This window comes from Hylaeus volcanicus, chromosome 9 (assembly GCF_026283585.1).
Source record: "Hylaeus volcanicus isolate JK05 chromosome 9, UHH_iyHylVolc1.0_haploid, whole genome shotgun sequence".
Lineage (NCBI taxonomy): Eukaryota > Metazoa > Arthropoda > Insecta > Hymenoptera > Colletidae > Hylaeus > Hylaeus volcanicus.
Genome location: NC_071984.1, coordinates 1,184,020 through 1,201,440, shown reverse-complemented (window position 1 = coordinate 1,201,440; position 17,421 = coordinate 1,184,020). Strand labels below are relative to the sequence as shown.

The 17,421-nt window shown below is 37.5% G+C and overlaps 2 protein-coding genes and 1 long non-coding RNA gene across 9 annotated transcripts in view; 2 read left to right on the top strand and 1 right to left on the bottom strand.

The window, feature by feature from the left end:
* On the bottom strand, positions 1-11,147 carry LOC128881703 (slit homolog 1 protein-like). Of its 5 annotated transcripts, none has more exons than XM_054132971.1 (7): positions 10,423-11,147; positions 9,983-10,089; positions 8,837-9,258; positions 6,408-6,726; positions 5,185-5,778; positions 2,576-3,475; positions 1-988 (listed from the first exon to the last, which is right to left on the bottom strand). In XM_054132971.1, the coding sequence occupies exons 3-7, from the start codon at positions 9,223-9,225 to the stop codon at positions 368-370; spliced, it is 2,823 nt and encodes a 940-aa protein (XP_053988946.1). In that variant the 5' UTR covers positions 9,226-9,258; positions 9,983-10,089; positions 10,423-11,147; the 3' UTR covers positions 1-367. The 5 variants fall into 5 exon arrangements, with proteins under 5 accessions (XP_053988946.1, XP_053988948.1, XP_053988947.1 ...); XM_054132973.1 differs by lacking the exon at positions 9,983-10,089 and having other exon boundaries at positions 10,423-10,729; positions 10,968-11,147; XM_054132972.1 differs by lacking the exon at positions 9,983-10,089 and having other exon boundaries at positions 8,837-9,291.
* A 1,777-nt stretch (positions 11,148-12,924) lies between these two features.
* On the top strand, positions 12,925-15,355 carry LOC128881795 (uncharacterized). 2 transcript variants are annotated; one of them, XR_008458174.1, is made up of 4 exons: positions 12,925-13,486; positions 13,574-13,847; positions 14,066-14,181; positions 14,302-15,355. It is a non-coding gene; the product is annotated as an uncharacterized LOC128881795 (long non-coding RNA). The 2 variants fall into 2 exon arrangements; XR_008458173.1 differs by having other exon boundaries at positions 13,574-13,991.
* A 305-nt stretch (positions 15,356-15,660) lies between these two features.
* The window catches only part of LOC128882025 (cytospin-A-like), a 49,424-nt gene continuing 47,663 nt past the window's right edge, over positions 15,661-17,421 (top strand). For both annotated transcript variants that reach the window (XM_054133576.1, XM_054133574.1), the window contains exon 1: positions 15,661-16,058. The gene's annotated coding sequence lies outside the window, so the exon portion shown is untranslated. The remainder of the gene's footprint in view (positions 16,059-17,421) is intronic.

Sequence of the window (17,421 nt, the reverse complement as noted above, 5' to 3'; positions counted from 1 at the left end):
AATAAAATTGTAACAAAAATAATCATCAAACAATGTTACCGACTGTACGTAAATACTTTGGTCATTCATCTCACAGAAATAGAATTATTTATTTTACCTACTTACAGTCGGTAAATTATCGATTAATTAACCATGAGAGTGTTTAATACTATTTAACGGTTCCATAATATATTACTACAGTCAGAAGCTTCATACTAATAAATTTTAAATGATGTTCTGTGATACAAAATTTCTAATAAAATTGTAACAAAACTAATCATCGAACAATCTTACCGACTGTAAGTAAATACTTTGGTCATTCATCTCACAGAAATCTATTTTACCGACCAATTTTACCAACCGATTTTATCGACCACCAATCAACCATTCAATAAATATAGCCAAGTCGTATAACCAGCGTGACCACGAAGACGACCAAACTTCCTCGAACTCCGGAAGCTGACGAGCAATCTGACGGACAGTCGAACGATCCATCAGTCTTGTTCTGCAGCAGCAGATTCCTCACCAGCTTCTTACCCTCGCAGGAATTTTCGATTCTAATGAACCTTATTTTCCGAGCCTCGAGGAACTGTTCCAACTCGACTCTGCATCTCCATTTCAGAGGATTCCCAGAAAACTCGACTATGTACACGTTGGGCATCTCGTTCAAATCGCTGGTAAAAATGCATCTCAGGTCGTTTCCTTCGACGTTCAAATAAGCAAGGCGATTCAGACGCCTGAAGGCGCCAGGAGCGACGTACTTGATCGAGTTACCACGAAGATCCAGTCTCTCTAGGTTCTCGAGGTTGAGCCAGGAGGATCCAATCATCTCTAGAGGATTGTCTTGGATGGTGAGATTCTCGAGGTTGTTCAAACCGTCGAAACCTCCTTGTTCGACGGTGGATAAGCCAGAGTTCCTTATTACCAGCTCGCGTAAGCTGTGGAACTTGGAGAGCGACCCTGCTGGTAAGCGTGGCAGGTGTCCTTCGTGGAACTCGATGGCTGTGACCTTGAATGAAATTTGGGTTATCAGTGAATTATAAAAGGTATTTAGATAGAGTTTATGTTCGAGTTTTTGGAGGTTCATGAAACGTGTACAATTTATGGATACTTTGGTTATTCATCTCACAGAAATATATGTTACCGACTGAGATATTTCAGAATGTTATATTGTATTATCATGTTAGTATATTTAATTTTTTTTATATCAGACTGCTATGTGTAATCCAAGAAATAAAATCCGAATTTATGGATTTTTATAAATGAAGTATAGTGGCACTAGTATAACATTCTTCATAATGTTATAATATATTATTGTGTTGGTATATTAGTAAGTCTGTTTTACCGACTGGAACCGTTGCAGCATGTTTGCTTCAGTTCGGTTATATATTTTGTACAGACCAATTTTACCATGAGAGCATTTTTTATTTTGGATTTAGATTATTCCTTTTGTATTCTTTTTTTACAATAAATATATTATACTGGCTCTGTGTTTACACATCCAATTTTCACTCAATAATATGCAATACAACAAATAAAATTTTAATTTCCCGATTTTATTTAATAAACTACCCTTTAGCAGATGTTATTTAACAAAATATGCTTTAATTTAACCAAAGAAATGAAAAATAATTTTTCCAGACAGTTTTAGATCTTGACCAATATCGACATAACCTAACCCCCTTGAGAATTCTTCAAAAAATCATTCTTCCATTTTTAAGAAATTTGGTTTTTCACTTTAGAGAAAAACTTTGTATACGTTTTCTGTAGGTTTACATGATTTCTATAACGAAAAAAAGTTTCAAACCAAAATGTTCATTATTAAGATAGCTACAAGCTCTGAAGAGGCCAACTCTTGCGAATTCTTTAAGAAAGGTGTACTCCCATTTTTAAAAATTTGGATTTTCACTTTAGAGAAAAACTTTGTATACGTTTTCTGTAGGTTTAAATGATTTCTATAACGATATAAAGTTTCGATCCAAAATATTTATTATTAAGAGAGCTATGAATTTTTAAAAATTAGGTTACCTAACTCTAGTGAATTCTTGAAAAAATCAATTTTATTTTTTAAAAATTATGTTTTCACTTCAGAAAAAAACTTTCTATATATTTTCTGTAGGGTTTCATTGGGTCTCCAAGGAAAAAAAGTTTCAAAGCAAAATGTTCATTATTAAAAATGTTATGAATTTTTAAAAATTAGGTTACCTAACCCCCCTACTGAATTGTTGAAAAAATCAATTCTCCTATTTTTAAAAAATTGTGCTTTCACTTTAGAGAAAAACTTTCTAAATATTTTTTGTAGACTTCCATGAGATGTATAACGAAAAAAAGTTTCAATCCAAAATGTTCATTATTAAAGACAGCTAGAAGCTCTGAAATGGCCAATCCTTGCAAATTCTTTAATAAAGTTGTACTCCCATGATAATAACTCCCATGATAATAATTGTACTACATGATAATAATAATTTAAAATTAATTACACGACTCGTTATTGGTACACTTAGACTCTTCACCATATCTATAATATCAAGCGATAATTTATTTCAATTATACGATTATTATTCCAAGTTTATTAACTTCATTAATTTCAACGAACCTCAGGTGGTATCGACTGCAGCAAAAGTAGATTCCCGCCGCTGCATCGGTAACGAATCTCCTCCTTATCACTGTAGATACTGCAGGTTCCTTCCACAGTCTCGTTCCAAACCGGCGCGCTAGGTGTCGTCTGAGGTTCTACAGTCACCGTAGAACCATCGGTAACATAACAATCCTCCCTCAACAACAACGACTGCTTATCATACCGAATTCCACGAGCATCCAAAACATCCGCAAGTTTCAATCCGCACAAGCAGCTCCAAGGATTGTTAGCGACATGTATGGTCTTCAAATATCGTAGTCGTTGAAGCATATGCTCAATACCGACACAGTTCATGGAATTGTCGGATATATCTAAGCTCACGAGGTAAGGTAGATCGTCGAACGCGTCGTTGGTAATTCTGTATATATTATTATGGGACAAATCCAGATGTCTGAGATTACTCAGGCCTTGGACAGTGTCAGCGTTGATGGCCTCGATTTGGTTGCTTCGAAGAGAGAGAGACTCTAGATTGTACAGGTTCGAGAAAGCGCGAGGCTCGATGGTCTCGATGCCGCAGTCGCGGAGCTCCAGCTCCGATAAGTAGCCGTTGAAGCGCGCGAATGTTCCCTGAGGAATCTTCTTGATGTTCGAGAGGATAACTCGTATCGAATGGGTGGTGGAAGGTATCACCGTTAGTTCCTCTATCGAAGTGATGGCTCGACAGGTGTAGGTCGACCTGGATCTTTCGTCGACTTTTTCAGGGTAGCATGAACCCTCGTAAAGGGGTGGTTGTGGCGTCGCTATTGGAATGCTTGGTGCAGGAATCCAGGGCGCAGGCCTGACGACGGTGATGTTCGAATGTTTCACGCTGTCTTCGAAGGAGGTCCAGTGCACACTTCCTGGAGAAGTGTCCACTGTCTGGAAGGAAATGAAAAGAATTGTGGGTCCACATTTTTCGGAATTTATTCGTATACAGGGTGTTTTAAAAATTTTGGAGGTCCTTGAAAGGGGTTCGGGAGGTGATTTGAAACAACTTCTTCCTTAGCGAAAATGTTGTCCGAGGCTTCGTTACGGAGATATTAAGGGAAAACGACGCGACCAGTCAGAGCGCGAGTGTGCCGGCGGGGGGCGGTTGCCTAGCGCGTAGCCCACGCCTACCGCGGGCGGTCCTCCGGCGTACGCGCGTTCTGATTGGTCGAGGGTTTTCTGTTAATATCTCCTTAAGGAAGCCTCGGACAACATTTTCGCTAAGGAAAAAGTTGTTTCAAATCACCTCCACTTTGTATATACAGGGTGTCCCAAACATGATGTAACACATTCAAAGAGGTGGTTCGGGAGGTGATTTGAAACAACTTCTTCCTTAGCGAAAATTTTATCCGAAGCTTCATTACGGAGATACTAAGGGAAAACGCAGCGACCAATCACAGCGCGAGAATCTCCGCGGAGGGCGGTCGCCTAGCGCGTAGCCCACGCCTACCGCGGGCGGTCCTCCGGTGTACGCTCGCTTTGATTGGTTGGGAGTTTTCTGTTAATATTTCCTTAAGGAAACCTCGGACAAAGTTGTTTCAAATCACCTCCCGAATCACCTCATTCAATAACCTCCAACATTTTTGGGACACCCTGTATATATTCCGGCTTCAACTCTTCCTTATTTTTTGATGATCATTCCTCTCAAGGTCACCTGAAGGTCACCTTATTATACACCTTTGAATTCATCTTTTCATCAGGGACAATATTAATATTACAATATTATATTACAATATAATAATTCAAATACACAATCCCAGTTGAAAGAACGTCAATGACCTTGAGATCTCTTTGAAAAATGACCTTGAGAAAGAAAAAATGGTCCCATCGTTACACGCGCCTCTTCAAATCATTCAAATTTGTCCTATAAATTTCATAGATGTTCATAGATTTATAAATAACAAAGATATTTCCATTTAAGTGATCCACCCAGTATACAAAATAATACGTATATTATTTTATTATACATGCTGACACGTGACGTCAATGATGATGATGACATGGTGACGTGATGATGACGGTGACTATACTGATGGCGAAGGTGATGATCGACAATGGCGTCATGTATGTTTCTTTTCTCTCAATGCAAATGTGAAAATTTGAAACACTGTAAATACGTATGCACAGACTTATTAGAAATCGTTAAATGCAATCAGCAGGAAATTAATTAAACTACATTGAGTAATTCAATAACACCTTACCGACTGGTACTCTCTAATCGTCTATTTTGCTAAGAATGGCAATATGTTGTTATCTTAAAACCAGATAACATTTAATGCTCCCTCATAGTTTCACGAATAATTAAATATTATGTAAATATTCGTCAGAAATCGTTTCTAATAAACACAATAAATATTGTATAATGCCAATGTTATGAAAATAAATTTATTACATGCCCAATTATACCAGCAGTCGATAAAGTAGTAATTCCAACTTCAACCAGTCGGTAAAGAATTAATTCCAACGCCAACCAGTCGGTAAAGTAGTAATTCCAACTTCAACCAGTCGATAAAGTAGTAATTCCAACTTCAACCAGTCGGTAAGGTAATAATTCCAACGCCAACCAGTCGGTAAAGTAGTAATTCCAACATCAACAATACCTGGTGGTGCCCTCTTTCGACAGCATCGGGTATCTCGTTCTCGTTCTCGTAACATCGACCAGCGTTAATCTCGAATCCAACGTTCTTCAGAGTCAATAAATTTTGCAGATTCCTGCGACACCCACACATCCACGGATTGCCCACCGCATCGAGTCTCTCCAGTTTCTTCAATTCCGACAATTCCTCGACGGCGATACATCGCAATCGATTGTCTCTCACATCGAGATATCGAAGGCTATCGCCCAAGTGCCATAACGCCGTCCGTTCGATCTGCTCGATTTGATTGTTTCTCAAAATTAACTGCTGTAGGTTAAGTAGATCCCTGAACCAGTCAGCGCCGATAACCGTGAATCGGTTACCGACCAACGAGAGGCGCTGCAGTCGGTGCAAGCCTGCGAAAGCGCCACTCTCGATGGTGTCGATACGGCAGTCGTTCAATTCCAAGCTGCGCAGGCTGTTTCCGAAACGGAAAAACCCGTATCGAGGGAGTTTATCGATCTTCAGACCGGATATCTCTATCCACGTGGTCTTGTCCGGAAGTCGGTCCAACGATGTGAACACATTTGTTTGGAATTGATGGCGAATCGTCTCTTCCTGGTATAATAATTTTCAATTACTGTTAAATAATGTATAGACAGTGGAATAAGTATTTGTAAAAATGAAGGATAATTTAAAAAATGAAAGAGTAATTAATTTAAATTTAAAATTTTAAATTTTAAATTTTAAATTAAAATTTAATTTTAATAATTATAATTATAAATTATTATTATAAATTTAAAATTTAAATTTAAATTAATTACTCTGAATCTATGGTTATGTTTCATTTTTACAATGACAATTTTGTTAATGACAATTTCAGAAATGAAAGAGTACAAACAAAAACGAAACAAAAAACGGTAAAAGAGATCCTCTTCTGAATCGATAAAGAAGTTTCCGTCAAAGTTCAGGTAATAACCCACTGCTGAGTCGATAAAGAAGTAACCGTTTACCAGTAATTAATTTAAATTTAAATTTAAATTTATTTATATTTATTATATTTGAAGTTATTATAATTTATTTATATATTTATTTATTTAGGTATACAAAACACATAAATATCACAGAAACTTTAACCACTTTAAATATTATTTTTTATTTTAAATTGGCCACAGTAGAAATACTTCTCATACCGACTGTACAACAACGGTTACCTTCTCACGTCATGAAAAATATATTATAGTTACCCTATGAGAACTGTCGAAATGCAAGGTGGATGGAAGTACGGGGAATCCAATTTGCGTCATGCACTGGTATTTCCTGCACATGTAGACTTCCCTCGAGCACTCGAATTCCGGGGTGATGGATCGATCTCGAAAGTACTTCTCCAATCTCTGTCGACACTCGCAGAGCCAAGGGTTGCCGTCGATTCTGACGGACTTTAGCATTCGTAGGTAAGAGAGGTCCTCGGTCGGTAAGCAGTCCAGATCGTTGTCGCGCAGGCTCAGCGTTTCCAGTCTGGGTAACAGGCGGAAAACGTCGGGCTCTATATGTACCAAACCACATCTGAAACAAATATAAAATACCTGTTAATTCGACATATAATATATCAAATATAATATCAAATATAATATATCTGTTAATAAAATACCAAATATAATATATCTAATAAATCGTAATAAATAAAATACCAAATATATATATCTGTTAATTCGAAATATGGCAGTTTTCAAAAATAGGTCGAAATAGGTATAACAATATAAAAGTAGTACATTATGTAGTCCGGTAACATCGAGAATCTGTTTTACCGACAGGGTATGGCTACTAGGCAATATGGCGTCGAAAGTGTCAGTCAAATATGGAAAATGCCACTTTTAACTGCTATATATATATTAATTAAACATATTAATTAAATTATCCCTAAAGTATGAGTAATTTTCTACTGAGGAATATCAGTATTGTTACGGAATTTGAAAGGAGCTGTATTAGAAGTGGGAAGCCACGCGACCACGATTGGGCTTCTTCGTAACTTCTTTACCGACGGTCGATTTGTAAATTCGACAAATACTGAAAATATCAACGACAATACACATTTTGTTTAGAAATTGTCGTTTTAATTAAATTATTCCTAAAGTACAAATCTGTTTTACCGACAAGGTATGGCTACCAGGATTTGAAAGGACCTGTATTAGAACCACTTGGAAGCGACGCGACCACGGTAAGTGTCGTAACCTGTACATACAAGACTCGATTATCATTTTTACGTAACCCCAGTCGATTTTCTTTGAATTCATCGAGGGCGGTGTTTTGCAAAGAAGGAAACGCGACGCTTCCGTGTCTCTGATGCAAATCACGGCCCACGATGCTTTTCTTGGAAGTCTTTCAGATCGCGCGCGATCTGACGTCATGTTTACCAATTAATGTATCGCTGTTGACGATTGGGTCGACGACATCGACGCGTTACCATTGCGCAACCGCGGTCCCTTTACGCAGGGCCGTATTCACAGAAGGTCCTCTGGCACGAGAGTGCACTTGGGGCCCTTGATGAATTCATTTCGGTGAAATATTAATCAATTTATGTAAACAGTGCTTCTTTATGTTTTATTAGTGTATACATTCATATTGGACAAGGAATATATAATTAGTAATATTTTAATTCGTTTAAATTTATTTATAACATATTCTGATACATATATATATCGATGTAATAATTTTTGTTTTATTAATAATGTGGTCTCCTTAATGAATTCATTTTGTTTAGACATTATTCATGTAAACGGTGTGTTTATATATTTTTTTTTCTGTGTATATATACATATTGGACGAGAAATATATTATATAATTTATTTAAATATATAATTTATTTAAAATTCATGTCTTATTTCTTTGAATGAGAAATTTTCAATCTTCCACCTAGGTAATTCTACTTTTATAATTTACGTAAATCTCCCAGTTTACTTCAATTTTAATTAAAATTTAATTTCAATTTATTCTTCACTCTTCACTTCAAAAAATTCCCCAAAAAATTCCCCTAAAACAATAAATTGCTACTAAATTTCTTTAATTACATGATTTAATTACATAATCTTTCCCTTACATGATGAACATTATTTCACCATTATTACCATTGAAACTCATAAAACACACTAAAATTTAATTAAAACAATATCATTATATATACAATATTCCCATACCAACCAATAAATAGTCAAACGAGAACAAGAAACATACGATACGAGATTGGTCGAGTCGGTAACGCGGTAGACTACGAATCCGAGGGTCGTGGGTTCGAATCCCCACTCCCTCACTTTCGTTTTAAGCCATTACAAATGCTTTCTTACCATGTTTTCTAATTAATAATATTAATTCCAAACGGTATTTGAATTAATATCCCTCAGAAAGTGTCCAAGAAATTAATTAATATATATGCAATATTCCCATACCCACCTATAAATAGTCAAATAAGAACACAAATCGTATGGTGCGAGATTGGTCGAGTCGGTAACGCGGTGGACTACGAATCCGAGGGTCGTGGGTTCCGAATCCCCATTCCCTCACTTTCGTTTGAAAATATTATAAATGCTTTCTTCTCATTTTATCTAATTACTAATATTAATTCCAAACAGTATTTGAATTAATATCCCTCAAAACATCTCCAAAATGCGGATTCACTTACCTGTCGAGTATCAGCCTCCTCAGGTTAGGTAGATGTCGGAACCACGCGGTCCTGGCCACGTGGATCTTGGTCCCGTGGAATATCAGCCACTCCAGATGATTTAATCCAGCGAACGCGTCCGGACTTATAAAATTCACGTGGCAGTTGTAAAAGGACAGCCTCCTGAGGTTCCTGAATCTCGAGAACGCGTCGTTCGGTATATTATGGAACCTCGACACCGTGAACTCTATCCACTCCGCCTCGTTGGATATCTCCTCGAGGTCGTTCAGGTCGCCGTGCGTGCAAGCGTAGGCGACCGATCGTTCGTCATCCGCAATCGGTGCTATGCTGCATTTGCAGTCCACCCGGCCAATTAGGGCGACCAACGCCCAGACCAGAATCAGATGCATCGCGTTTTTCTAATTCTAGGCCTGCCTCGCTACCTGGAGGCGTGGAAAAACGACGTTTACGCTCGGCTGGGGGAACATTGGCATTAACGTAATCGGTAGAACCGTAATCAATCACTTATAGGGAATTTGAATGTGTAAGGAATGGATACACAATATGTTTGATACTTATTTGATGAATTTGAAAAAAAATACCACCTTATAGAAGATCACAAATCGAAACTTTTTTTGTATGTGCAATTTATTCGTAGGACGTTTAGTTTCAAAGAAAAAAATTCAAAACCTAGAACTCCATTTCCATGAAATTTCATTTCATTTGGAATAGCGGAAATGAAAAAAATTGTTACTTGACAATTACTTCCTTACCGAAATTTTAAAAAATATCACCACATAGAGGATGATAAGTAGAAACTTTTTTGTATTTGCAGTTTATTCATAGGATGTTTAGTTTCAAAGAAAAAAATTCAAAACTTGCAAGACCTTTTTTCCATGAATTCGATTATATTTGCAATAGTAAAAATGAAAGCATCGTTAATTTTCAAATACTTATTTCGATGAATTTGAGAAAAATATCACCTTATAGAGGATGACGAGTAGAAACTTTTTTGTATTTGCAGTTTATTCATAGGATGTTTAGTTTCAAAGAAAAAAATTCAAAACTTAACCCCAGTTCAACACTTTCCTTCGAACGCGTCAACTGTTGTTTTCACTTCTCGCGTATACGCTCACTCTCATTTAAATATAGGGGTGGCAAGCTTACATGGCGGACAGTGGAGCAGTGCGTAGCGTGTCCGACTACTACCCTGAGTACCTGGGTTCGAATCCCGGGGGACCCTTTCCGATTTTTCATGGTTGATTTAGGACCCACTGACAAATATAGGTATTAAAAAGCCTTTATGGCATATAATAAGCAAATAAAAACTAAAAGAAGACACATTAATAAAAGAAAAAGAGAGAAATTGGAAAGAGGAGTAAAAACACATAGTGGAGAAATATAGGACTCTACAGAGTAGTTCGCTCCCATTCAATGGAAAAAATAAATGAAGATATGTTAATAAAAGAAAAAGAGAGAAATTGGAAAGAGCAAAAAAAAACTATAACATAGTGGAGAAATAAGGGATTACAGTGGTTCCCAATTCACCTTAAAATATACACAAAGACGAAGCTTAGGATTACCGCACGAAATTATCATCATCATACCTCTATATTTAATTTCGTCGTATTTCCAGGGACTCCAGGAATGGTTTCAATTACCATCTAGTTATGGAGCAGAGCAGCGACGTCTGCGCATTAGAAGCATGTGTTTACATCGCGTACCGGAAACGCTGCTCGCTACTCATCAGCGTTTCGGTCTAATTGCAAGTGTTACTACGATGTTCCTTCCCCCTCGGGGCACACTTGGATGCTTGAAGTGGATAGAGAAGAGTGGATAGAAGTCACTTCTTAGGAAGTCACTTGGACGTTTTGAAATGAAGTCTTGAAATAACCACACTCTGTGTCTCCGAACCTGTGTTGTTCACAAACCACTCAATTTCTTTCTCATTTCGTCCACTCAGAAAAGTTTCCACTAGGAACCAGGGAAGTAGGAACCGAGGGATCTAGGAAAGGGGGCATAGGTCAACCTCTTCAAGGTAGAAGAGGAAGAGTAGAATATTCAGGATGGAATATTCAGGGTATAGGATATTCTAAAAAGAGTAGTTTCCTAGGGAGAAATATTCTCAGAAGAAAGAAGAAGGTGGTATCACATAGAAACCCAATATTTAAAACTTCAGAACTGATCCTAATCCACTGATCCTAATCCACTGATCTGATTCACTAAAATCCATCAGTCGCCAGGTGGCAGAGCGAGGAAGCGCGGATTTACGGTACACGGGCTGGCATCGATGGATCGAAACGAAACGGTCGCGACTGAGCTGGCGATTCTCGTGCTTCCTCGTTATATAAACTTGTAAGGCCAAGGTCGCCCTTGCCCCCCGCGCAGATGATAGGTACACAAGGCGATCCCCCTCGCGCCGCGTGACCTATCTTTAGCACGCCGCCGCTCTAGTTTGGCAGTACTAGCGAGCGATGATGCACTCGCCGGTGCATCTAGCTAAACAGTCTAGCCTGGTTTAGCCCGCTTGGTCCATGGCGTGGACTCCATGGACTCCACGCTCTGCACCTGTGAGCACCTGTGAGCTGAAAAATTACGCTAGGGATTAATTACTGGTTACTGGAAGCGAGACTACTGAGAACACGTGATGTTCAGAATGTTAGTTTATAATATATATTTTTAACCGACTTCGAAAAGGAGGAGGTTACTCAATTCGACGTGTATATAGGGTGTCCCAAAAATGTTGAAAGTTCTTGAATGAGGTGATTCGGGAGGTGATTTGAAACAACTTTTTCCTTAGCGAAAATGTGGTACGAGGCTTCGTTGAGGAGATATTAACGAAAAACATTGACCAATCAGAGCGCGAGGATGTCAGTGGAGCGGCCGCGGTAGGCGTGGACTACGCGCTAGACGACTGCCCTCCTCCGGTATTCTCGCGCTCTGATTGGTCCGGCGTTTTCTCCTAATATCTCCTTAACGAAGCCTTGGACAACATTTTCGCTAAGGAAAAAGTTGTTTCAAATCGCCTCACGAACCACCTCTTTCAAGGTATTACAACATTTTTGGGACACCCTGTATATACAGAGTGGAGGTGATTTGAAACAACTTTTTCTTTTGCGAAAATGTTGTACGAGGCTTCGTTGAGGAGATATTAAAGGAAAGCCCCGGACCAATCAGAGCGCGCGTATTCCGGTGAAGCGCCCGCGGTAGGCGTGGACTACGCGCTAGGCGGCCGTGCTCATACCCTACCGCGAGCGCTCCATCGCCATCCTCGCGCTCTGATTGGTCAGTGTTTTTCCTTAATATCTCCTTAACGAAGCCTCAGAGAACATTTTCGCTAAGGAAAAAGTTGTTTCAAATCGCCTCACGAACCACCTCTTTCAATGTGTTACAACATTTTTAGGACACCCTGTAGATTTATCCCTGTAGATTCCCTGTAGAGTGGAATCAAAAAATGCTAGTTTCCATGCGAGGAATCCACTATTTCAGAAGTTATGAGCAATCAAAATTGGCATTTTACCGTATTTGACTGACACTTTCGACGCCATATTGCTTTGTAGCCATACCCTGTCGGTAAAACAGATTCTCGGAGGTGGCGGACTACATTATGTACAACTTTTATATTGTTATACCTATTTTTGAAAACTGCCATATTTCGAATATATAGAATCTAGCTGGTTGATTGTTATATTATTATTATTATTATTATATATATATATATATATATCACTTAAAAAAAAAATAACAATTATTAACCGTCCTAATTTTACGAAAAACAATATCAAAGTTTTGTAATTTTAACACGGTTCCTTATGGAACATCCGATTTTCACGTTGAACTTTGTTAATTTAAATTAAATGCAATTTAGAAAATTGTTGAAACTTACATACGTTATAACAACCGAAATTATGAACTATTAAAAAAAATATATAACAATTATTGAATAACAATTATTAAATAACAATTATTATCAAAATTTGTATACTTTAACAAAGCTTCTCGTGAAACCTACATAACCTTCAATTTTTTCAATTTAAATCGAAATGCAATTTAGAACCATTTAAAACCTTTCCGAGACTTTGATACGTCATAGAACCTTGTTTGAAGTATTTAAACATAAAGAAATATTTGGAAGATTTAATATCAACTTTGCAGCATTTCAGGTTAATTAGACACGAACTTGCAGGGAAATGCTGTTTATATAGTTCCAAACATAACCTAGATGCCGATGCAGTATGCTCAGGCCTAGCCCTAGACCGTTTTGGGTCAAGTAAACTGGAACTGGACAGGGTTGATAAGGTGAAACGTTCTATACGTAACCGTTCACCTGGTCAGCTCGGCTCTGATTAAAATAGCATACTTTGCCTAATTGGATCCCGTAGAAGTCGCTATACAGCGTTATTCCAAACCATTTCTGCCCAATTCTATGTTACAGCAGGCCTCATTCTGATATTCTAGGGGTGAGGATGGTAATCTGTGGCCCACTAAACTCTATCATTCGACATATGGTATTCGGGCACGGGCTAGATAAGATACGTCGCTAATAACGCATCGACCAATTTATCCTAGAAAATTAGCCCAAGCATTAACACCATAGCTGTGTCGAAACCAACCGTTCCAAGAACAACAACGCAACGTCGAATTGATCACATGAAATTTCCATGTAACTATGTCTGTGTTGCAATTTTTCTTCAATTATCATACAGCTTTTTTGTAACTCTAGTTTAAACTCTAATTTAAATTTGAATTTTCTCATAGTCCAAACATCTCGAGGAAAATAGAATCTATTGATCCATACCAAAAATTGGAAGTGTACCTTGTAAACTTGTTGCGGATGCAGTGGAATGACCATCAGGTTGAGACATGTGTAGATTATGGATGTTGATCCACTGAAATGGAGGTTGAATAATCAGGTTGAGACATGGATTATGTATATTGATACGTATTGATCCACTGCAATGGAAGTTGAATAATCAGATTGAGATCTAGTAAACTTCATATAGATGCATTCGAATACCCAATTGATTAAGAGGTAGAATATATATTTATTCACTGATACACTACAATGACCATTAGGTTGAGACCTAGTTACATTGATTCATTATAATGTCCATCAGATTTAGACATAAACTGTGTATTTTGATTCACCGTAATAACCATTAATTTGTGACATAAGGTACATATATTCATGCACTGTAATGATCAACAGGTGTTGACCTAGTTATATTGATTCATTGTAATGTCCATCAGGTTGGGACCTACCAAACTTCATATAGATGCATTCCCATGGCTAATAGATTGAGACATAGCACATATATATATATATTGATTCATTGTAATGTGCATCAGGTTGAGACATAAGCTACGTAAGTATTTTGATTCACCGTATTAACCATTAATTTGAGACATAAGGTACGTATATTCATGCACTGTAATGATCAACAGGTGTTGACCTAGTTATACTAATTCATTGTAATGTCCATCAGGTTGAGATCTAAGTGTACCGATAAACCTTTAGCTTGTAAAGCCACATAGTTAATTCCTACACTTAATACAAACAAAGAAACATGGTCTAAAGCGCTGCAACATTAAATGAACCATGTTTATTTGTAAGCGTGCTACGATCAGCTAGGATAACTGAAGGAAAATTGAAAAAACGTGTCAGCAGCTGACACGTTGACTTAGGCTTGCTTAGAGTGCCCGAGGCGACACAGCTTCGTGTCACGGTGCGATGAAGACAAGAAACTGACAGAACATTTTCTCGCGCTGCATTGTAGGTCGTCACGGAAGCGTAGCGACGTCTATGCGTGCAGCGTACTAAGAATAGTGGGAACGACGCCTAGACCTTGGGAATTCAAGGTTTCGACGGAGCAACGGCGAATCTTCTCCGATACCCAAAATCGTCGCGCCACGCAATGCGAATCCTTCTTTGGGGAAATGTTGAAAAGAGGTAACGAGACAAACATATAGACAAAATTCAGATTTATTCGAAGAATTTTTCCATATCATTAAAAATAACAAGGACATTTCAGATTTAACTCTCCTTTATTTTTTGACAATCACTTCTCTCAAGGTCACCTGAAGGTTAATATATTATACATGTCTGAATTTCTCTTTTGATCAGCTACAATACTGTAATATTAAAAGTATCCTGTTCCATTTAAGAAAAACATTCATGACCTTGAAATTTCAGAAAATACGACCTTGAAATATTTTTTTGTGCACATGGAAATATTCTTCCTTAGAAACTGAAGAATTTCTGTCGGAACAATTTTTCCATATCATTAAAAATAACGCAGATACTTCAACTCTCCTTGATTCTTTAACAATAACTCCTCTCAAGGTCACCTCAAGGTCACCTGAAGGTCACCCGGAGGTCGCCTTATTATACACCTTTGAATTCGTCTTTTTATCACCTACAAGCCTACTATATTGAAAATACCTAGTTCCATTTAAGAAAAACATTGATGACCTTGAAATTTAATCAAATATGACCTTGTAATATTTTTTGTGCACATGGTAATATTCTCCCTCAGAAACCGAAGATATAATTAAAAATAACGCTGATATTCCAGCTTCAACTCTCCTTTATTTTTCACTCCTCTCAAGGTCACCTGAAGGTCACCTTATTATACACCTTTCAATTCGTCATTTTATCACCTATTCGTCTTTTTATCACCTCTAATATTGAAAATACCTACATCCATTCAAAAAAACATTGATAACTTTGAAATTTAATAAAACATAACCTACAAATCATTTCTTTGTCTATCATACCGGCCCCCCCCCCCCCCCGCCGTAATCCAAACAGTTTCTTCTAGTAACATGTCTTCGTATCTTCAAAAAAATACCAAGCAACTCTCCATTTACAAAAAAATCTCCATAAAGCTATACAAAATAACCTAATTAATAAAAGGGATGATTTTCGAAGCGAAATAGCGCGAGAAGCCCCGAGCCGGCCGCTCCGTGGCGGTAATTCCCCGATCGCTATCCATCCATCCATGCGTTTTGCCTATCCAAGTCGAAGACGGATGCGTCGTGATTGCTCGACAGTCTCTCGCAGTCTCTCGCGGGCTGTCGTCGACGGCGCATGTGGTTCCGCATTCGTTCGCCACCGTCCCCGCAACCGCGAGTTCCGTCCACCGGTGATAGACGGTGTCGAAAAACCAGCCACCGTTTTTACCACGCCTGATTACGGGTCGATAGCGTACTAGGACTCGTCGGGAGCGTTCTATGAGTACTGGTGAGTACCATGTAATTTTCTCAGTCATCGCCACTTGTGCGCGCCAACTGTAACTGTTCACGTAATTACCCAACCTTTCCACGAATCGGCGATCTCCTGCAACATCCAGTTCCGGTATCGAGGTGTCTGTACCGTTAATTTTAAGTAACAGTCTTGCTGGACTGTTTCGAGGATGTCTTTTCGAGGATCTTGGTGGTAGGTTTCTTCAGGGACGTCTTCTGATTTAGAGAATTTTGATGTATGCATTTGTTTTAGGGTTTCAAGGCAATTCTCTCACTGCTCCTTATTATTTTGCAAATGTGAGAATTATTATTATGTGTATAGAATTATAGAGGATGTCGTTTCGAGGATGTCAGTGATAGCTTTCTTCAGGGACGTCTTGTGATTTAGAGAATTTTGATGTTTGCATTTGTTTTTTAGGGTTTCAAGGCAACTCTCACTGGGGCTTATTATTTTGCAAATGTATAGTAAAATCTCTCTGTAAAATTTGAGGTCTTAAGTTTGATGTTAACAAGTGCTAGAAACATTTGAGAAGTTTTAAATGAAAAATATATAGAATTATTAGAAATAATAATACATAGAAAATAGTAGAATTATTATTATACATATAGAATTATAGAGGATGTTGTTTCGAGGATCTTGGTGGTAGGTTTCTTCAGGGACATCTTCTGATTTAGAGAATTTTGATGTTCGCATTTGTTTTTTAGGCTTCCAAGGCAATTTTCTCACTAGTCCTTATCATTTTCAATATGTATAGTAAACAAAACTCTCTGTAAAATTTGAGGTCTCAATTTTAACGTTAACAAGTGCTAGAAACACTTGGGAAGTTTTAAATGGAAAATATATAGAATTATTTTCAATAGGACACTATCTATTTTATAACTCTGGTGAAAATTGATGAAACGATTTAAAATTTGGCATAGTTGTTACTTATAATAATGGGAATAAGTTCCAAAACTTTCAGATTTCTATCTCAATTATTTCCTTATACACCAGCCTTGTAAGTATGAATTTATTTGTAAGGTAAAGCTTCATAGAATATTTGTCAATCGGTTACTTTTAATTTTCTAGCTCCTATAAAAATTGATGATAGGATTTGAAACTGGGCAGAGTTCTTACTTATAATAGCAAAAAGAGGGCCCAAAAATTTCAAATGTTTATCTCAGTTATTTCCCTATACACCAGTCTTGTAAATATGAAGCTATTTATAGTAAAGCTTCATGAAACTTTTGTTGGTCGGTTACTTTTAATTTAATAACTTGGGTAAAAATTAATGGAATGATTTGAAACTGGGTCGAGATGTTACTTATAATAACAGGAAGAAACTTTAAAAATTACAGATTTTTATCGTAATTATTTCTTT